Source organism: Dermacentor silvarum, chromosome 1 (assembly GCF_013339745.2).
Source record: "Dermacentor silvarum isolate Dsil-2018 chromosome 1, BIME_Dsil_1.4, whole genome shotgun sequence".
Lineage (NCBI taxonomy): Eukaryota > Metazoa > Arthropoda > Arachnida > Ixodida > Ixodidae > Dermacentor > Dermacentor silvarum.
The window spans coordinates 164188026-164210632 of NC_051154.1; the positions used below are offsets into that span (position 1 = coordinate 164188026).

A 22607-nucleotide genomic window follows, 5' to 3' on the forward strand; every position below is an offset into this window, starting at 1 on the left:
AGTCACCGCGATGGTTCTGTCTCATTTGACCTTGAAGGATGTGCTACCTCCCTACATATAGCACGGGTCTCTGATGGAAGCCATGTGCCTACCGGGTCTATTCCGAGGCTGTCACGCGCGCGCACACCCCATTACATGCTTGCTTATATTTATCCTCATGCAACACTTGACAAAAATGACCAAAAGTGCAGAGCTGCAGTCGAGGGAGGGCTTTATTCTCTCCGCTGACGAAAAAAAAAAAAAAACAGCCCCTGCTGTCGCAAGCGTTGCCCTAGCGCAGCTTGGGCGAAAGAGAAGCATAGAAGGTCCTGATGCGACCGTCCAGCAGTTGTACCGAATAGTTGTCTTGCTCGCGGACGATGCCTGAGCCGCCACTGGGCGCCGATGGGCCGCCCGACGTCTGTGTCTGCCGCCACTGCAGGCGCCGCATCTCGTCCAGCAGCATCTGTCCCGACAGGCTTGCTTCGTGCACGTCCTCCAAGAGGTTGCTCCTGAGCAAATGCTGCGTGCGCGAAGCCGCTGTTACTTATCGCGCATGTCCCTGTGTTCGTTTCACTGCTAACGGCAGTCGTTAGATAGAATAGGGTCGATTGTTGTTCGTTCCTCCTGCCTCGTACTTTTGCGAGCTCTGCCGGTTTTCTTCACTTTTCTTGTTATGCTTACGGGCGTCTTAAACGCGAAGGAGTGGCCATCGCCACCACACTGTATGTTAGCCTGAGTCTTCGGCTTCTTTAATTCGAATAACGAAATAAAAATGAATAAAGAAGAAACACAGGTCAGAGCACGCGACGGTCATATATACAGTCGAATCGGAATATATTGAACCCACATATAACGAATTATTGTATATGACGAACAGCAGTAGAGGGCCACTCGAAAATTTTTGTATCAACTTTTTATTTTATATAATGTATATAATTAACTATATACCGAACTTTTTTGTGATCTTCTTCAGATTCGATATATCCGGGTTCGACTGTAGTAATTCCCTTTGTATATTTATTATGTTACCCTTACTTTGGCGCTCTTCACGTAAAGATAATAAAAAGCTCAAATCTGGTGCTTTATATCTGGCGACGCAATGAGCCCACTTTGGATTTTATATGTACTGAATGGCTAAAGTTATCTTGCCTTACTTTAACAGGCCGACTGGTTAAATGCATTGCACATTTCTTTTTTCTTTTTTTTTTTCGCCTTCTTTTCAGCTCAGCCGGTGAGCGCTAACGGAGCGCCGACAGCAAAACTTAATTTTCGGTAATATTCATATATTGTTACGGAATGTATCGAGGTCCAAAACAACGCGCCTCGGACTTGGGACCGCCTAGCTATTGAAATAGCTCGACAATGCCGAGAAGTAATTCGGCCAATGAGCGTGCCTAAAATACCGTGGCGGACGCTCTTGGGGCGGGCTTCGTTTGTTTCAGCAGTTCGGTCGTGCCCCCCCCCCCCCCCCCCCTCCCGTAAGACTGTTCAAACCACACGCTCTTTCATTATTCCTAGTAGACTTGCGGAAGAGAGCTTGCGACGTAATGATATGATATGTGATCTAACAGCGTCATTCTGACTCTCCACTGCATTCTTATTAGCCTTTATTTTTCGCTAGCTTTTCTACCGCGGATGTGGTAAAAATTTTGCAATCGCGAATAAACCGGTATGAAAGCTATAATACCACTAGTGAAAGAAGTCTTGTTTGACTGTCATCAAATTGGGTGGTCTGTTCCTAGTACTATTGTTCATCATATGTTACACCGGTAGTAGCATGCTTTCCTTTCTCTCAAATGCGTCAGCCGCTTTTTTGTTTCTTTTTATTAAAATATTACATAGTTTTAGTATTTTAAAGAGAACAGACAGTGGTTCAAATAAAGAGTGCAACGTTCTATTGTTGTTATTATTTCTCAAAAGCCTTGCTTTGCACGACAGCGTATAACGTATTATTTCGATACCGACATCGTACATGAAGTATCGTTTGATTATGGCCTTTAACAAGACAGCAAATAAAAGTGTTAAGATGAGCTAGATTCTTGAAGAGCGCTCATGGATTTGTGAATAGGCCAGCGTTCCAGTGAGCGGAGGCTTAGTACAAGCCAGCAGGGATGTTAAAACGAAACATTGGTTGCAACGAATTTTGATATTTCCGCACCAACACCCTGTGGCGTCGTGCATTCTACCAGCGTCTGGTGGAGGTGAAGAAATCTTCTATCAAGAAGGAAATATTACATTGCGTTTCAAAATGAATGGAAGCTCGACCTGGAAGCTTTTGGGGGCCTTTACAGAGCAAAAAGGAGCGGAAAAAGCAAAAATTCTGTAATATCCGTACCACGACATTAAGTGCGCCGTTGCCTGGTCTTCTGGCTTTTATTTTCTCCGCTAATAAGCAATCGTTTTTCCACCAAAGGAATTGCGAGATAGTTTTGCATATAAGCGCGCCAATCTATATACTAAATTAGTGCTTTACTTATTTACTGCTCCTGTAACCTGGGGGACAGTACGAAGTGCGTACCGTGATAGAGACGAGCTTGTCATTGGCGTCCCCGTCGACGATGAGGTGCTCGAGCCTCACCAGGATCCGCGACGCGGAGAGTGCCTCCAATGTCAGCAGGTGCGCGTTGTCAGGCAGCTCTTCCCGCAGCCCTGAGAACTGCCATGTCGCGCCAAGACAAGTCGCGTAGTTCGGCTCAACGCAGCTGTTGAACAGCAGACGCGTAGGCGACGCAGAAAGCAATAAAGCCGTGCTTCACCGCCAGCCCTGTATGTATGTGATCTGCGGTATTCCCTTGGGCAATTCCTGGACTTTGATAATTGAACCACATTCAGGGGGCTTTGCTAAGGCGCGATAACCCCCCCCCCCCCCCCCCTCTAAGAAAGGTGACAAATAAAGACGGTGAAGCGGCGACTGCAAAGAAACTCTATACTGTGCCATCTCGAAATGTCGCGGCATCGCTCCGCTTTCATGTTGATATCCCCATTATGATGGCGCAGGTCCACGCCGCACGTGCAGGCACTGTCCGTGCTTGGACATGCGCACACAGGAGTTACCTGACAACTCCCATGCGCGCAGCTACGTAAAATGCCTGAGCGGAAGAGTGAAGTCAGAAGCTATATAAGCCATTCAGCTGCCTAAGCTAGGCATTTCACGCAGCTGAAGAGTTTTATATAGCTTCTGACTTTACCACTCTACTTTTTAGGTCGTCAACGGCAAGCGAAACATTAATAATAAAAATTTATAGCCCGCTTGCACGTTCTGTACTGAACATATGACGGAACATTGCAGAGCCGTTACCTCATGACTACACGATCTCAAGTAACGGTACTGCTCTCTGACCGAACACATCGATGAGCACTGCAAGACTGACACAGATAAACTTCGTGATAGCACCGTTTTAAAAGGACGGCGCTGGTGCGAATCTTGCGCCAATAAATCCTCATGCCTTTGTACATCCATTTTACCACAATAGACTTCAAACTTCATACCCAGGCAGAATTGTGACGCGAACGAGTTCTTGCAATTGGACGTGGCACTTATCCGCAGAGCAAATGAATGTGCACTTTTCCAATATTTTTCTTTGTTATCTGTTTCTTTTTAACGCGTTCTTACGTAAAAAAAAATGTGTTCTGGTAGTCTAGTTATGTGCACGCAAAGTCTGGTGGTCTAGCGACATCTTCATTTAGGATTTCTTTTTTTCATTCTATTTTTCTACGCCTGGAAAGGTGAACACTTACCTATCCTTCACGATGCCTTCACTATGGAAAATTTTCAAGAAAGAAACATGAATATGCTTTACAACGTAAAAAAGAATGTGAGACTCGTCTCGCATTTTGTATTCTGTTTTTTTTTTTTCACTGCCTGTTTTTCATTCTACTTATGCGTGCCGGTACTGCGGTCGTCGACACGAAGATAATAAAAAAAGTATCACGTTTCTCGGCATCATTAGAATTTTTAATTTAAGCACATATGAAGAAGTACTGGAGCCTGGAGCTACACAGCTTTATAATTCCCGACGTACGCGAGGAAATCGAAACTGAACGCGGCAAGGATCTCGCAACTTAGGGGTTCTGCTTCATGTTCCATTGTTTTCACAGAAGTCAGACAGGCTGTTTTGCAATGTTTTCTGATAATTCGATTTCTGCCTATGACACGAACAAAAAGCCAACAAAAGAAAAAACAAAAAGTAATAATGAATGGATGCAATTTTCTGCTCTCCAAAGCGAAGCCCTGGGGCTGCAGCCGACAGCATTTTTACCTTAGTCCGGTGCTGTTTTCATTAAAAGCACGCGAGCATCTGCTTCGTGGTCTCTATAATTAAAGCCGCCGGAGCTTTGTGAGCGCAGCACCCCGTTCACTTTCAATGGTATTCCTATATCGAACAAATGACGCACGCTGATCTTGCATATATATATATATATATATATATATATATATATATAAAGAGACGAGCGTCGCGTTGCTCACGTTTCCCGTGACGAGCATGCTGTCGACTGACTCCCTGCCCAGCTTGTAGTACGCGAGCATGGGCGCGTAGACGAGTTGGAGCGCCTGCTGGCGCATGCGGGGCCAATCAGAAGTGCCCAGGTGCACCCAGTGACGGCCGCGCACCACCGACGTGTCGTTGAGCGCCTCGCCGAGCCCACATCCGTCGTCCTCCACCAGCCGGCGGTGCATCTGCGGCCCGGCAACAACACTTCACCAGCCGCAACTCGTAACACTATCTGCCGCGTAATGGCAATGGCAGGGGAGTGCCTATCAAACGCTTGTTACAGCCTGCTAGGCATACACTGCTATAATGGCAGCTGTGATAAAGCCTAGTATCTGATGGCGTTAGCGCTGACAAATTACAACAGCAACTTCGGGTACCTTTTGTTAGCAGCGACCATTATATAGATGAGATGGGAAAGATATAATCTAGTTTTGGAAATCTTAATTTATACGAGCCAACAAGAACTTCACGGTCGTTGAAGTGCTTCTTTCTCTGCATGCTACTACGGCCATGCGAGACGCGAATAAGTAGATGCTTAAATAATTATTGACTGATAGTATGCGGCCGCAAAGCCATTGCTTTTTCTTTTTACTATACTGTGAAAAATACAGGCGTCAGCGTGACACAGCATCGCTTTATGTCAGACCGTCTCTGGTTGCCCTCTCTTTTGAGCCCGACGCGGATTTCCTTACATGCAATTCATATAATCGCGAATTTCGAGAAACCTCTTCGTTATCTCCGCACACGGTCGCTTGCTGTGGTTGCATTTCCCAGTTCGTTGCAGAATATAGACCATGAAGTGGCACGCGCTGTCCAGGTTGAATGAAATGGCAGCGAAGAAACGCGTGGATACAGACACAGATAGATGCGTTTCAGGAGGCGCTGCTTGATTTTTAATCTGTGACATAGCCACAAAAAATCAAATATCACCGTTCTGAGCGGGCAGAAGAAAGAGGCGCATTTAATTGCACATTGATCACGAGCACACGGCCATCACTCCGTTGATTCACACTTCGCTAGATCATTAATGCATTGTTAGTTTTAGTGTTTTCTGGACCGAGGATTTCAGTTATTTCTGCGCTCGACAGCCTGGAACCAGGAATTACGCTAATGGCTTACATTTCGTTCTTGGAACAGAGCGAATGTCGTAGCAATCCACGAAGCTGACAACTTTCCAGTTGACCCTGAGGGATCGGCAATCTCGAGACTTATCAAGCCTCCGAGCAGTATGGTCGTGCATGCCATAGCGGGCGTGAGTCGGGAGGTGTTCGCTGTGTCGGCGGCCACACTCTTCATACTCCTCCCACGAAATCTGACATGCCAACAATGCAGGGATAGCTTCGATGAAGTGAAAAATCAAACAGGTGCTAAGCGCTACAAATCACTTTAAGAGTATACAACCTACGCTCAGGTCATATGTTGATGCAATTAAAGTAGTTAGTATTACTACAGACATAATTTATACGCAAATATTTTTTTTTACTACCATGAGCTCAATCTCCCCGTCGTGAAGGCTGGCTGTCCCCTGGGATGAGTCAGGCAGGATAGTCATTTGCATGTTTCGAACCACGTCCTGCAGGGGTTTGGTGGAAAAGAAGCAAGCGCGTAAGTTGCGTCGCTACCAAAAGGTTTGGTACAGTGCTGTATATTGGCTTTACTAAACAGACGAATGCCTCAGGGCAGGCGAGTCATGTCATAAATGAGAGCACGATTACCTTAATGTACACCCAAGACACGACGGGGTAGTACTGCGAAGCTGTAGTTTTCCAGTTGTCTGTTCCTTTCTTTGCCATGGGACCGCGTCTGCGAAAAGGTAAGTCCATGACGTGGCGAAAAAAATGTCGATCGTATTAGCGTGTCATTGCACAGATGACTATATTTGTACAGCTGTCCATCAGTGGTCGAAGGGGAGAGGCTTGCTGCAAGTGCTAAAGAAAAAAAATTCTATGTTGTTCGCCTTTTGCATAACTATGTTTTGCGCTTAGTATGCTGTCGTTCAAGATATAGCAAAGCTCAGCACATCAATCGATAATTGACTGGGCCTGCTCAGAACTAGGCAAGGCAAAAAGAAGTTTCGGCTCTATTAGAAACTTTCCAACAATAGATCATTGATGACTTGTTTTCATTAAGAGAGAAGACGAGAAGACAAGAATTGCACGTTGGAAGAAAACTTAAATGGCGTGGCTTATATGTTTCCCATGTCTCTGGCCAGATGCCAAGGACGCTCCCGTGTCTAAGGAATGATGCCTAATACGACGGCTGAGTTGTGCGAAAGGACCTCAGGCGCGTGGCTCGGAAAGTCCTTTCTTCACTGGACTTCGTGCGCACAAAGATAGGGCGTCTTACTGACCTGCAAAGCTACATATCCGTGGCGACGCACCACAGGCAGTAGCCAGAGCCGGGTGCTACAGCTGTAGTTCGTCAGTCCATTAGTTCTTTTGCATGAAATACATGCATAACAAACTTCCAGCTGCCATAAACATAACAAAATTGCACTCTGTGCGCAAGAGCAGTCCCGTAAGTAATAGCTGGACGTTCAACACTTCAAAAGCGTGCGTCGCCGATAGGTAGTAATGGGATTCAAAAAAAATTGTACAGGGATACCTTTTGAAGAATATATTTAAAGCTTTACAGCAATTAAAACTACGCCCATTCAGTTGCATCATTAGCTCACGAAAACAAAACGGCGAGCGCGTATTATTTCTGAGAACCATAACTAAACATTGCAATAACACCTTTTTATTTGCGGACTGCGATGCGAATATATGAACTACGTAGTAATGAGCGCGGTAATTATTTAACATTAGCCAATTTTGTTAATTTCTTGCAACTAGTGGGAATTTCATATATTCATGACTGAAAGCGTTGGCTTAATACCATCTATCAAGCCTCGTTTCGCAGTTTCACGCGTGGATTAGTTGATGGGTTTTATGAGCACCCACTTTGAAGCGGCCTAGTGTCTGGTACTACCAAGTTCTTTTATTTTAATGTGAAGCGTTCTTTGCCTCATCCAAGGCACATCGCGGTAAGTGGGCAGGTAGGTTCCTGTCTCGCCTCGTTTCGGGCCTCTTCAATAAAAAGACCATTCAAGTGCCCGACTGTGGGATCGAACCTCTGACTACAAGCACAGCACCTTGATGCTCTCGCCGTTATGCCGCAACTTTTTTTTTTCATTATTAGTTTGCAACCTTTTCTGACTAAATAAAGATTTAGAAAACTTAAAATGCATCACCCTTTGACACATATTAAAATTTCTTGAGCAATGCCAAATCGTCAGAGTTATGCACTCTGGGGGGTGGGGTTTCATCCTGGACGCCTCTATAACAGGAACAGCATTCTCAATTAAATTGTTACGCGTAGAGAACGTACATTGATATCTTCATGATGAATGCATGATGCACGCGTGTCTTCCACAAACTGCATGCCCAGGAGCATTAGTAAATCGATATAAGGCCTGTGTTATGAATGGGCAAGAATCCCAAACCATGCGCGTTCACTGGTAGTTTTATTTTAATGGTTCGTTGGAGAACATCTCAATGGAAAGCTGCTTACCAAGCAATGTAGAAAAAAAACATTCATGATGTAGTTTGTGCAGCGCTCACAATTGGAAGAAGTACGAAGAAGGTGCGCACAGGACATGCGCATTGTGTAGATATAAAAAAAAAACATGTTCAATTGTTTCCGGTTTTTTGTTTTACATAAAAGATGGGCAGTGGTCCAGGAAATTAAAATTCCTTTTTTGCTGGAGGCACCTTAACGAGTAATGTGTTTGTGTGTAGCTTAAAGTAGAAGCTCGTAACAGTAGGTCCGGCCGGCATATTTTTTTATCCTTTTGTGTACATTTTTTTCCTGAGGCTCCAGAATGCGCAGTGGTGTAGGGAGCATATGACACCAAGATCATTGTCGTTTTTTTTTTTTTTGGGGGGGGGGGGGGGGGGGGGGGAGGACAAATTGCACAAATATTCCACGGAAAATCTGACGTGCAGCACACGGCAAGAAAGCAAAACCTCGTGCATGCATCTAGTAATAGGACGACAAATATCTACGTAAAAGTGGAAATAATAGACCAGCAACGAATCTACGTAAGCACATCAGTATGAAAAGTATACGAAAAACACTTTTTTTCTTGTCACGGAGAAAAAAGAAAGACGAGACAACTTGTCTTTTAAATAAATGGGCCAGACCAATGCCACTTTTTTAATGCGTAGAAACAGATTCGTCCGAGCAGTTTTCTCTGACGCTGAAGCCGAAATAAAAACAGCAAATGCTCGATGAATCCCTGGAATACTAATGCGCTATGCGTAGAATACATTCATCACGTACCAGATCTTGGACACAAGGAGCCCATGGCAGACCGCAGAGCGCGCGAACAATGAGTCTTTGCCACGCCTTTTCTTTTACGCGTGACGTTTGATCTGCCCAATGATAATCGGTGTCGTTGCACTTGTCTAAAGGAACGCCGAGGTACTGCGTCGGCAGAGCTGACCAACTCAATCTGAAAAAGTGCTCAGGCTTTGTAAACCAGCTTTAATCCAGCAACCAGAGCTCTTGTCCCAATTTATGCGGAAACCTGTGGGCTAGCGAATTTTTTCGCCATCAATAACTAAGCGAATAATGTCCGTATTTGTGCAAAAAACAACCATATCGTGCGCATAAGCTAGCATCTTGACACGAGCAGAGAGAGAGATCAAATGAAGGCAGGGATGTTAACCAGTCAACAGTCCGGTTGGCTACCCTACGCTGGGGGAAGGGAGAAGGGGAATAGAAATAAGAGAGATAGAGAGAGAGGGGGTGGGGGTAGAGAGACGTGCGTGGACAGCACTACAGAGTCAACGGCGCTCGCACAAGCCAGACGTTCTCAGAAAGCGCAAAGGTGCTTTAACTGCCTTCTGAGCCGATGATCGGTGCGGAAGGTGTTCTAGTATTGTCTGTTCACTCAGAAGACGATCATCTAGTTTCCTGAATGCGTTGGACATAGACGGTATTTGTGCTTCAAATTGAGAGCAATAGGTGGTCAATGTTCTCCTCGCATCCGCATACATCACATGCAGGACTGTCAGCCATTCCAATAAGTGCTGAACAAGATTTCGTAAAGGTAACTCCCAACCACAACCGACACAGAAGAGACTCTTCGCGTCGGTGCAGTCCTACCGGAGGTACGAGTTGCAGCGAAGGGTTTAGCCTGTGCATTTTGGCGCTCCGTGTATATGCGGTATTTCACTCAGCTAACGAGAGTGTACGTGCTAGAATGAGGAGCTGTCTCGCAGCATATGTCCTTGAGAGAGGAATGGGGACGCAGTGGTCTTCGTGGTTTGATGTCCAAGCTGCCTTATCTACGTCATTTCCAGTGATACCGCAATGGCCTGGTGTTCATTGAAATGAGATATCATGGCCTTTTTCTCTCAAGTGATGGATAAGTTCCATAATTCCGCACGTCAGTTGATCGTGAGTTCCATGTCGGAGAAACGACTGTATACATTGTAAGGCCGGCCTTACAGTAGTCCGCAGTAGTCCGCCCATTTTCCAGGACTCTCTGTATTGATCACATGAATCGCACCGCGGAGAGCCGCGAGCTCTGTAGCTGTAGACGTAGTGATATGGGAAGCCTTGAACCGTTGGGTTATTCCCCTTGTTGGTATAACTATAGCCCCACTAGAACTGGTTGATGTAGTTGAACCATTAGTATAGACGTGTGTGTAGTCGCTTTATTTCTCGTACAAGAGGTGTAGACTAAGTTGCTTGAGTGCAGATGAAGATAAGTCCGACTTTTTCTGAACTCCTGGAACTGTGAGGTTTACTTGAGTTTGGCTCACACGCCATGGAAGAATCGAAAGTCTTGCCGCAGGTGCGTACCTTGACGTCACAGAGGCACGGTGAGCGAAGACAGTTGCAGTGAATGTCGTGTGGTGCCTTTCTACTGGGAGACTTGCGAGGTGGTGGGTACGGGTCCGGGCGAAGTGTCTTACGTTTAAAAATTAAATTATGGGGTTTTACGTGCCAAAACTAAGATCTGATTATGAGGCACACCGTAGTGGGGGACTCCGGAATAATTTCGACAACCTGGGGTTCTTTAACGTGCACCTAAATCTATGCACACGGGTGTTTTCGCATTGCTCCTCTATCGAAATGCGACCTCGTGCTAAGCAGCCCTGCACCATAGCCACTAAGCAACCACGACGGGTTAGTATCTTATGTGCACACGAATTGTTTGAATGGTTATGTATGTTCTTGTAGTGTAATCTTGAGCAATTGCAATAACTTCTGTCATTGACGCGCCCTGCGGTAGATGAAGGCAATATCCTGAGGGCTTGGGCTTGGATACCTTAGAATGTATTCAGGTTAGTTCGGCGGGTGTTGGAGATGACCGGTAGGTTGTACCGCAGAAATCCAATAAAGAGGACCCTGTACAGTTGCAGCATAGAGTGTATTGACACTCCCCAGGTCTTTCCTGCTAGGAACTTGAACATATGTCAAAATCCAGTCAGTCGTTTACTCACATAATTCACATGAGAGGTCCAGGGGACATTTCGCCAATAACCACTCCCAAATATATGTGACTTGTGCTGTACGAGATCAGCTGTCCGTCGACGAACATCACGTGTGGAGAAATTGGTTTTCTGATAAATGCCACCACTGCACTCTTTTCACACAATATTTCAAGTCCTCGTTCCCGAAGGTAGGATGATGTTAAAGTGCCTGCCTTCTGAAGCCGCGCGCGAAGCTGAAGTCGCGTCGCACCCGACGTCCAAACACAAATGTATTCGGCACAGATGGAGAGCCGAACGGTGCATGGATGTATGTCGGTGAGTACAATGAGTGTTAGATTGAAGACCGTTGGGCTCAGTACTCGGCCCATTACAGTAACCCCACGGCTACTGTAATGCTGGGCGGTGGGGTCATCCTCGGTAGGTTTCAAAAAGGATCTCGTTTGTAGGTAGCTACTAATCCAGAAGAAGATCTTGCGCTAATTCCTACTTCCTCTAACGTGCTGAAAATCGCTTCGTGTGATACGTCATCATATGCGCCTTTAGCATCCAGAAACAGTGCAGCAGATAATCGTTTGCAGGACATCTGGTGCTCGACGTACGTCACCAAGTCGACAGGGTTGTCCATGAAAGAACGGCCGCCCCTGAAACCGGCCATTGCGTGTGGATGTATATCGCAATGGTCGAGGTACCTTTCTAATCGTGTTAGAACCATCCTCTCAATTAGTTTTCCGATGCAGCTGGCAAGCGCAATCGGTTGGTATGATGCAATGTCTACAGGTGACTTGCCATGCTTGAGCGGTGAAATTAGCCGAATGGTCTGCTTTCCTAGGGAACCGTGCCTGTCTGTCAGGAACTGTTGAGCAAGTGCAGGAGCACTTTCCGAGCCTCTTCGCCAAGATTACATAGGGCACGGTAAGTTGTACCTCCGGGTCCTGGAAATGATGAACGCTTTCGCAAGGCAAGTGCAGCTTCAAGTTCTTCCATAGTGAAAGGACTGTCCATGCGGAGGTCGCGTGAAATCGGTGAGTGGTCGAGCGTCGATGTTCCAGCAGAACCAGTTTCGCCAGCAATCCTCCTGCAGAAATACGTCAATCGCTGAGGGGTTGCACGGAGTCCACTAACAGTTAGTTCTCCATATGTGTGACAAAGCTTTTCTTGTATCCAAAGACTCGCAGAATGACATCCATCTTTGCTATGCGAGTTTGCCCATGCGACGCTGAGTTTTCTTTTGAGTTCATCTGGCCAACCTCAAGTCATGTACGGACTTTGTATGCCTATATCATTGCTCTGCACTGCGACGAATTGCACGAAGCTTCTCCAGCTCAATGTCGTATTGGGTGCGTGTAGACATTCTCGAAAGCGAACGCGTGGCAGCCTCTAGGGCACCCTTTATAGTGTCCTCTAGGCTGGAGGATAAGCCATCACGACAACCGTCTTCCACAATTAATTTGAACATCGGCCAGTCGTTATACTGGTGACGCCGGGTAACTAGGAGTCCGTCAACCCTTCAATCCTAAGTTAAGTGGGGCGATGATCACTTCCCCGTGTTTCAATATCTGAACACCACCTAACATTTCAGGTGAAGCAGCGTGTAACAAAGGTGAGGTCCAGGCAGCTACTGTAGACACTTCCATGCAAACAGGTGGGGCTTTCTTCATTTAACTAACAAATCTCTTGTTCGGAGGCGAATGACACTAATCTTCTGCCCATCGAGTTCATCTTAGAGCTTCCCTAGAGATAGGGGTGGGCATTCAAATCTCCAGGCTCCAAGGCTGCAGAGTCACTGTCGTGAGTCGCCGCAACCACAACAGCCGACTTGAGGGCGATATGTAGGCTCCCAACTACCGTGGAAGTGAGCTTGCCTTTCCTCACTGTCAGACACACGTACTGGTTTTCATGGTCAGGTAGCACCGGATGATGGACATACGTAAGATCACGTCGTATGAAAACTATAATGTTGCTACATTCTTCCTGTCTGGTGGACATGAAGCACTCATACCCGCACAGTCTGATGTGAGCTGAGAGGGGCTCACAGATGACGATAATGGGGAACTGATTCATGCACACAAACTGTCGAAAGTCCGATATGCGTGACTTAAATCCTCTGGCGTTCCACTGAAATATCGACGCGTTCCGGACGTCGTCACGAAACGACGGCTTCTGGCGAGCCATGATTTCAACCAAGTGTCCACTGTAGCGCGCTTTGCGCAGACGAAGTTTTAATGTTGTTTAGTATAACGCTAATTGCATTCATGAGAGACCGCAAAATGTGGATGACCTGGGGATCGTCAGCGAACGTCGCTTCAACAGTTGCCGCAGCCGTCGAGGTCGGCGCGATTTGAGGTAACTCAGCAGCACGTTGTGCCCTCGGTACCTCAGGCAATTCTTCAGGACGGGCGAGTCTTCCAACTTCGTTTGTTTCCCTGTATCCGTCTTGGTGGTGCTGTGCGTTGATGCGGCAGCCACTCTGACGGAAGGTAGCGTGTTACTACCAGCATCTGCGGTTTTTTGTGAACGTCTTCAGTGTCGATGCCGACGTCGCCGAAGAGTGGCAGCAGTCTCTGGATGCGTTAAATTATCCTGCTGCATTCGTTTGAGGATCGCGAATTCCTTCCGCACCCACGGGCAATCATTTGATGAGGCCTTGTGAGCACCACTGCAGTTAGGGTACCTTAGAACATCTGTGAGGCAGGCGTCTTCTGAATGGGACCCAGAGCATCGCGGACACACGGCGTTGTTCACACAGACACCCTTTACGTGGCCAATCTTGCAACACTGGAGGGGCTTCGGTACGAATGGTCGTTCCGAATGGCGGATATGTCCTACTTTGACGTGGAGACGCAGATTGGTAGTTGGGTCCACGGGCATGAAGAGCAGAGTGTGCGGCCAGCGCTGCGGTGCACTCTTCATGGCAGAAACACTTGCCGACAATGACGCCTGCAGTAGTCCTCTTTTTACTGTTCTACTCATTACGACTTTGAAATCATCATCCGAGGAGTCGTAGCTGCCCGACCATAACTCAGTGGCCTCGATGTATGCATCACTTAACGCGCTTCCACGTTTCCTGGACATTATCCCACCTGACGGCTGCGCACCAGGAAGTTCCGCTGAGTTCTTTTCATCCATTGTCGCATGGAGGGAGCGGGAGCTCCCAGAATTGCATGGAAACAAAGCGAAAAAGTGGAGACACAGATACAAGCGTTCTATCAAAGAATCACTTCGTCACTGTGATTCACTGCAATCCCTGTAATTTGAAACCTGTGATGTTTATGCTATCGGCAATGACTACCAAAGCGGCTCAAAGTAGGCAGCCAATAACAGTGAGGAAGTGGCACATCCTTGTCTAACAAAGGAGTGCACCCGCGCATTTTCTGTGAGCCGTTCATTGACAATTATTCTAGTTGTGAAGTCAGTGTAAGCCATTTCTTCCTACGTTCAAATACTCTAATAGGCAAAAAAGGACGCTGTGCGATACAAGATCGAAAATATCTTCCATTTCTAACTGAATCATAGCTGCAAAAATTCCCAACGCATCACAACACTCCAAAATGCTAGGCGTAACATGGAAGTTTGTTGCGATACTTCGACTTGTTTGATGCGGCCCTGTGGTCATTATTATCAAGCTTTGCATCCTTTTCGCCAGTACCATCATAAAAAATCTTATAGTCGACGTTGGTGAGACTTATCGGGCTATGATAGACTGTATACTATTCCACTCGTGCCAACGCCAACTAGCTATTTGAGACGACTGGCGTGCGCTTCACGTCACATAGCACGCGCGCGAGCGCCAGTTTCCATCTTACTCGTGCTCCACGGGTGAGAGCGTGCAGAGTGCACCGCCTTCGGGATCAGCCTACATTCCCCAGTCCTTTGCTCGTATAGCCGATAATGCTACGAAGACACTGTGCGACACTGTACCACCGTAGCGATGAGCCCAGGTCGTAACGGAACAGATTATAACGCTAAAGCGGACGGCACCATGACCTCGAGAAAGACGTGGAACCTTTTCGAGAGCCTGCTCAATAAAGCTCAAACCAAGAACACTAGGTTCAATGAATAGGACAAGATCATCAAAAAAGAACTCGAGAGTTCCACTGAGAAAGAAATCATGGACAAATTGGCACGCAAATACATGCCGCTGACGTCTGGCAATCGGGGATGGGCGGCTGCAACCCTGTACACGGGCGCGGATAATCCCCACCTGGACGAACCCATCACCGTCGAAGAGGTGAGATCCGATCTTCACAACCTGAACGGAAGGTCCGCCCCCGGGCCAGATGGCATCACGAACAAGTCGCTCCGCAACCTGGACGACAGCTCGGTACGGTTTTTGACGGGCCTCTTCAATGAAGTCTGGGACACGGGGGTAGTGCCGCAGGATTGGAAAGCTGCCACCACGGTCCTCATCCCCAAGCCTAACAAGCCGGCCGAAATCGAGAACCTGCGGCCTATCTCGCTCACGTCCTGCCTCGGCAAAGCGATGGAACACGTCGTGCAAACCAGGATCTCCAGATACCTGGAAGACCGCGGCGCCCTGTCGCACACCCTCATTGGGTTCAGACCGGGACTCTCCACGCAGGATGCCATGACACTCATTAAGCATCAAATAATCGATGACCAGATCAGGAACGCCAAGGCCATCCTTGGACTGGACCTAGAAAAGGCCTTCGACAACTTGTCCCACAAATTCTTCGCCGACACGATATCCCGACTCGACTTCGGATGCAAGTTCCACGCCTACGTAAAATCGTTTCTTCGCGACAGGACAGCCACCTTGCGCCTGTGCGACCTGGCTTTGGACGAGCTCACACTTGGTGACACAGGCACCCCGCAGGGTTCGGTCATCTCTCCCATGTTATTCAACTTGGCCATGGCGGGGTTTGCCGACATACTAAATGAGATTCATGGCATCAAACACACCATTTATGCTGACGATATTAACCCTGTGGGCCACCCAAGGCACGCCGGGCATAATTCAGGACAGACTACAGGAAGCGTTCTACGCGGTAGAGTAGTATCTGATCCTCACTGGCCTCAAATTCTCGCCGACCAAGTCGGAGCTCCTTATCCGACGCCCTGTTCATAAGGGTAGAAGACTTTACTCCACGAACGTCGACTTCAATCAGGACATCACGGTCCGAACCACCATGGTCACCGCCATTCCGAACGTCAGCCACATCAGAATCCTGGGACTAACGATCAAAGACAAATCTAGCAACGCCATCACCGCACAAAAACTGGTCGGCAAAACGAACAGCGCCATGGGTTTGATCCGACGAATAGCCAACAGACACAAGGGCTTAAGGGCGCACAATCTAACCAAACTCGTCTAATTTCATCACCTGTCACTTTGCGTACGTGGCAGCCATGCTCAGTTGGACTAGAACAAAAAAAAGAAGCTCAACGCACAACGGCGTGAGGTCACTAAACAGTCCCTTGGCATCCCGAACAGCACCAGCAACTATAAGCTCGCTGCGCTCGGCATGCACAACACCATCGATGAAATCGCAGAGGCACAGTGCAATGCCCAGCTCATCGGACTATCGGGCCCACCGGCCGGCCGGGCTATCCTGGCCAAATTGGGCCACGACCCGGCCCTTGTCAAACAGGACCACGTGGACATCCCTAGGGACGTTCGCAACAAGATCACGATCAGACTCATCCCCAGAAACGTACATCCAGAGAACAACAAGGAAAGACGACAAGCCAGGGAAAAGTTCCTTCTCTCGCAAGCCCATAGGACTCCGGACTGCTCCGTCTTCGTAGGTGCGGCAGCGTACACCTGGAACAAAGCCTTCGTTACGACGGTGGTAAACAGCATCGGCGACACCGTCCATTCGGCTTCCACCGCCACCCGAAGGTCAGAAGTGGCAGAACAAATCGCGATCGCACAGGCCCTCGCGGACAACAACCTCACCCACGTCTACAGTGACTCGATTACAGCTGTCAGGGCCTTTCAAAGGGGTACGGTCTGCACCCAAGCTCACAGGATCCTCACAAGCAAGCCTATTAACTGTCACGTCGTCTACTGGTTTCCATCCCGTCTAGGACAGGAGGTCGAAGGAGCGCTCAATCTGAATGATGTTGCGCACAGTGCAGCGCGAGCCCTTACAGACCGCGCGCCCCTCAGCGACCCACCCGCGAATCGTGACGCCCCTTCCACATACCACGAAATCACTAAACACTACCGACTTCTGCGACGCTCATACAGCACACCACACCGCAGCGTTAATCGGGCCCAAGCGGTGACTTTGCGCATGTTACAAACAGATACATACCCTACACAAAACAGACTTCACCACTACCTACCTGAGCTTTACGACAGATCTTACTGCAATAGCTGTTATTCACCTTTCAACGTATTCCACCTTCTCTGGCCGTGCTCGCGAGCTCACCCCGACATTGAGGAAGAAAAGAACAACTTCGATCAAGCCATCAGGAGCGACCAATTCGCACCTCAACTCAGTGCAGTCCAGCGAGTCCGGGACGCCACCGTCGAGCTTCGGCTCTCGGTCCCGTCGTGGGAGAAGCCCACTTCATAGGGGTCGACAATCCCTTACCACTCGCAGGACCTTTCAATAAAGTTGACTTCATTCATTCATTCATAACGTTTCTTCCTAGAAGCAAAAAAAATTTCGTCACGCCACCATACTACCGCCGTTCTCTTGCATCGCTCGTCACACAAAGGCTAGCGCTACATACACGATTGCTTGCTTTACACAAACACGTTTGTCCATCTGGTAACTCTTTGAAGAACCCCAAACGATACTGCATTGCCATCTGCCTGCAAATTGCTTCGCATAACATCGATTGCCACATAGCGTGGGATCTGCATAAGTTCTTTTTGTTTGTTTTATATTTCATTTGCGTGTATTCTGGGCCTCTAAGATTCAGTGGTTCGTGCTTTACAAACCATGGAATCTTGGAGTATTTTGTTGTTCTAAAAAATAACAACCTTCTCAATCTGCGTTTTGTGCAACCAATCGTCCCGTCGTCTTTACTGTAGCCTGTATACCACCAGATTTATCCTCGGCTATACTAGAAGCCCAAGGCCTCGGGCTAACTACGTCTTCACTTACTTCTGGACAAATTCTGATACACGCTAACCAGACATGTTGAGTGATTCCTGCGCTATTTTAACACGCTGAGCATGAGCAGTCGTGATACGCAGGTTTTCTCCTATAACTCTGCTTTCTCAGGCACCCAGATCTTCGAACTGTATCCTGATCACCCTGAACTGTATCCTTCGTACTGTATCCTGTGTCTTGATGCACCCTGATCTTCGCCCTATCCTTTGGATTACCGTTAAATATTTCTTCTATTGTTGGTATCAGTTCTTTACTTATATAGTTCCATAGCTGGCTTCCTCTCCATCTTGTTTATCCGGAATATTCGAATCTATTTTGCTGTCCACACTATTAGCGTAACACTGGTTCGCTTCCTGGCACATTTTCTCGACTGTGAGTCAATGTTCTTGAAATAGAAGTGCCATACAACTAAATGCCTTAGCCGCCTATCTACTTTACTTGAAAATTCCCAGTAGTTTTCCGAAATAAATTTTACTCCTAGCCCTCTGCACTTTGAAAGCCCGTGTCTTCTCTTTCAACGTCATTCGTAGTTTTTCCGTGTGCACTTAAAGCTGGTCTTCCAAAAACGTTTGAGTATTATGTGGCCCCGACTGCACTTCGGATTTTAAGCATAAATCTGAGTTTCCATACATAACTTCCGGAACAATGACTCCTTTCCGCACGTTTCGCGATACCTCATACGTTTCGCATCCCCATAACCATCTTTTTTGTACTATGGCCACGTTTCTTTGCCCTTTTTCTTTGACTACTTGTTGAAGCTTTCCTATGTCATTCTTTTCCTCTTTAATCCATACTCTTAGATTATTCTATTCTTCAACCCTTGATGTTTCACCTCCCTGTATTGTGTGATTGACTGACTATTATTAAACACCCAAAAACCTGACTTCTCCCCACTAACTTGAAACCTAGTGCATCACCATCTTCGCAAATATCTGCCGGTAGCTAAACATCCCTCTGGCTATCCGCTAACAGAGGAATGTCGTGAGTGTACGGTAAACCTGGAACAGTTGCTCCACCACTACACTTCCTTGTTTGAATACGAGCGAGTATAGCCTAATTTACTTACCTCTAGCCCTCTTCCCCATTCCTATCATGTATACATCATTACTTAAGAGCAGCGCTGATAGCGGGAACCATTGGCGTAAACATGTCTATTTACTGTATCGCCGCCAGTTCGCCTTTCCCAAGCCATTGCCCTTTATTATTCTTCCATATTGCTTTTTCTTTCTTTTTTTTTCACGCTTTTTCTTCAACCAGACCGTCACGAAGACTAATCCGCAAAATTTCCACGTTTACGTTTTCGTACGCAGCGCTAATATCCAGGAAAGCAAAGCTAAATATAATGGTCTGTTCTGTTTTGTGGCTATTTTTTATAGGGTGTGCGATTGCAAAAAGCTCTCACTTGCCAACCCCTCCCCCCTCCCTTGTGCCTGTAAATGCATTCTGTGCTTTTCTCAATATGTCACCCTGTTCTGCCCAAGCTTTAATATTCAATTTTATTGCTGGCATCTTTAGCCTGTATACTAATGGAAATATTATAACTTTGGGCTGTTGGATTTAATGTAGGTTCTATTTCCATCTCTGCGAATGAGAGATTGTAATCTGTCCTCATCTATCCGAGATTTGCGTATCCTGTTCTTATTTTTTTTAAATCATTTTAGTAAGGTCTCTTTCCTTTTTGGTTTCAGTTCAATAATTATCCTCATGGGTATTCCATCCGGTATGGGTGCCGCGTGCTTTGGTACTTTCTTTTCACACTTCTTCCTGTTGGTATTATTGGGAACTAATAAAGTTCTATGCTTCTCGCGAATTTCTCCTGCATAGTTCTTGAATAATTCAGCTGTATTTCCTTTAAAGTAATTATTTTGTGCGTATTCCCCTTTCACATTCTTTCGCTCTTCCTCATATATGGCCTGAACTCTTGTTTTTTTTTTTTCCTTCCTCAGATGTCTTACGTGGTCCCAGAACATTCTCGGGCTGCGCTTTTGGTTTTCTCGCGTATTCTCCTGAAACCCAGAGATTATTTGCGCTTTTGGTGTTCTCCCGGGCTACAATAAGCGCTTCCCATTTCTTCGGTCTAAGTAATAACCATTTACAAACCACTGTGTCCTGTTATATATTTGCTTTTCTTCTTCTTTTTGCATGTATGTCCTCTGGAAGCGTTACGCCTCTCTTTGATTGCGCCCCTGATTTTCTTATTCCAGCATCTATACGTGATTTCACAGTGAAGCTGTTAACCTCTAGTTGGTCGGCATTTTCCGTGTCCGCGTCCGTCAGCAAAAATGTGGGCCGATCCAGGCGGCAGTGCAGAGCCAGGAGCAGTGGCTCGTACCCCGGTATGGCAGAGGCTTCAAGCCGTCAGCAAAGTCAAGCAAACAGTGCATACATTCTTTGGGATATCACGCATACAACATACAGAACAGCATACGTTTCAGTAAATAACAAGCACAAAACAAACATCCGAGCCACATAATTGACGATAAGGCGCTCCTGATAACAATGCGAAGCACATAGCGCTCCCCGCATACGTTTCCCGGTAAAGATTACTGTTGCGCAAGCTGCGGCGCCGACGGCAGCTTGCGACGTGGGGCGTGACGTCCCTAGCCCTTTGTATACAAAAAAATCTTACCCGCCTAGAAACCAATTTCAATGTTGTTGCAGCGCCGCTATGAGCAGCGGCGTGCTGTCAAAATTACCATTACTCCCATTACTGCCATTACTATCATTACTCTAAATTACCATTACTGTAAAGCAATAAAGCATTGCATACCCCCCTCAGCAGTTGTAGTGGTGGTTTTCAAACATCCACTGTCGCAAAGCCGGGATGGCGAGTCAATGTTTTTATTCCTTTGCACTGAACATTTTGTTTGCATGATTTCATTTTCACTGCTACATCAGTTAAAAGTTCGAAACAGGGTTCGATGTGTCCGCCCATCCTTTCCTTTAGGCCAACAGTCACGGCCGCCGTCGTCCCGCCACCTTTATATCATCAGATTCACGGTTTGTCATTGTCTGCTGATTTTTGCTACCGTGATCGGTTCAAGTTTGCAGCAATGCCAATTAATTGGATTCTTTTCGATTTCCTGCGCTATGCTTGCTGCTATATTTGCTATTAGTTGGCCGTTGAAACTAGGTGATTTACTGTGTCTCAAACGCAAATAACCCCCTAAGCTTCTCATTTCTCCCTTGTCTATTAGCATACTGACTAACTTGCTGCATATTTATTGAAACATAGAGTGTAATTAATAGATGTTTTTCTCGTTTCGTGGCTCCCACGTTGAGTTACCTTCACACTTAAGTTTCCTATTTTTAATTGCAAGATTGTGCTCTCCGCTTACTTCAAACAGTTGATGTATAGTTATAGTTGATGTATCCCTTTAGGTTTTCAATGTGTGCCTTTTGAGCTAGCTTATAGTGTCAGCTCCAACGTCCCTTACCGTAATGAGAGATGAGGGGTATTTACTTTCTGCGCTCCTACCATGACGAGCAGATATGGGCTCTATAGTATATCATGATAGACATCAGCACACATGTCTTTTGCTGCGCCACACCAGAGTCGTGATATGCGATGTGATCGTAAGCAAATCAAGAATAATGTGGCGGACCGAAAAGAAAGTACGACGGTAGGTGTCGGGGCCTCAAGCTTGCTGCGATATCTTCACAACCTTGATTCATTTTGGTTAATGATTGCCTTTGGCAACAGTAACACGGGAAGCTCACAATTAAATACTAACATATCAACACATGCTAATTACTCTTACGTCACCGACACTCACGACCTACATTTAGTTTTTAATAATATTTTGCATATAACTACGATGACCCTATATATTATATTACACTGTAAAAGCAAAGAAGTATTGGAAACTCCTTCATGCGGAAGCAACTGCTTGCCTATATTTAAATTCCTTTTCGAGAGCTCTTGTGTTCTCAGATAGAGTTCGTCTGCAATGCTTCACCCCAATTAGAGTGAACGTCTTTCATTTGGCAGAAAGAGACCTCTCGAAAATTGGTTTATATGGGAGAGAGAGAGAGAGAGAGAGAGAAAGAGAGAAAGGATGCATAGAAAGGCGAGGGAGGGGGGTTAACCATAGGTAGTTCCGGTTGGCTACACTGCACGGGAGGAAGGGGCAAGCGGATAAGATGAGAAAGAGAGTTGAAGGAGAAAGAGGGATAGAAAGGGTGACGAGTACAAATGAACCACGTACGCGGTACGGGGCGGCGTTCTTAAAGTCTATCGTGAAGGCCCATAGACTGCAGGAATCTTAGTAGCGTGAATTTCAGCGCTGACATTTTTGGGAGCACAGGCCTAGAGCTTTAAGTTGTGATAGTGGGCGATTGTCCAATTGGTCCAGAACGTTGCATGTCACTTTCCTCTCCGCATTATAGCGCGGGCAGACACATATAATGTGTGCGAGCGTCTCATGACAGCTGCATGTATGGAACGTAGGGCTGTTGGTCATGCCAATGAGGAAGGCATAAGAGTTTGCAAATGCGACGCCTAGCCACAGACGGTACATCATGGTCTCTGAACGTCATGGTAACCTAGGCGGTAG

General features: G+C 46.7%; 1 protein-coding gene across 1 annotated transcript in view; it reads right to left on the bottom strand.

Moving 5' to 3' along the window:
* Positions 1-242: 242 nt before the first annotated feature.
* LOC119436345 (lysosomal alpha-mannosidase-like) overlaps positions 243-22607 on the bottom strand; it is an 86266-nt gene continuing 63901 nt past the window's right edge. Inside the window, exons 19-23 of the mRNA XM_037703164.2 lie at positions 6191-6278; positions 5962-6048; positions 4451-4660; positions 2501-2638; positions 243-502 (exon numbers count right to left, since the gene is read on the bottom strand). Of these exons, the coding sequence (XP_037559092.2) occupies positions 272-502; positions 2501-2638; positions 4451-4660; positions 5962-6048; positions 6191-6278 (754 nt within the window). The 3' untranslated portion in view covers positions 243-271. The remainder of the gene's footprint in view (positions 503-2500; positions 2639-4450; positions 4661-5961; positions 6049-6190; positions 6279-22607) is intronic.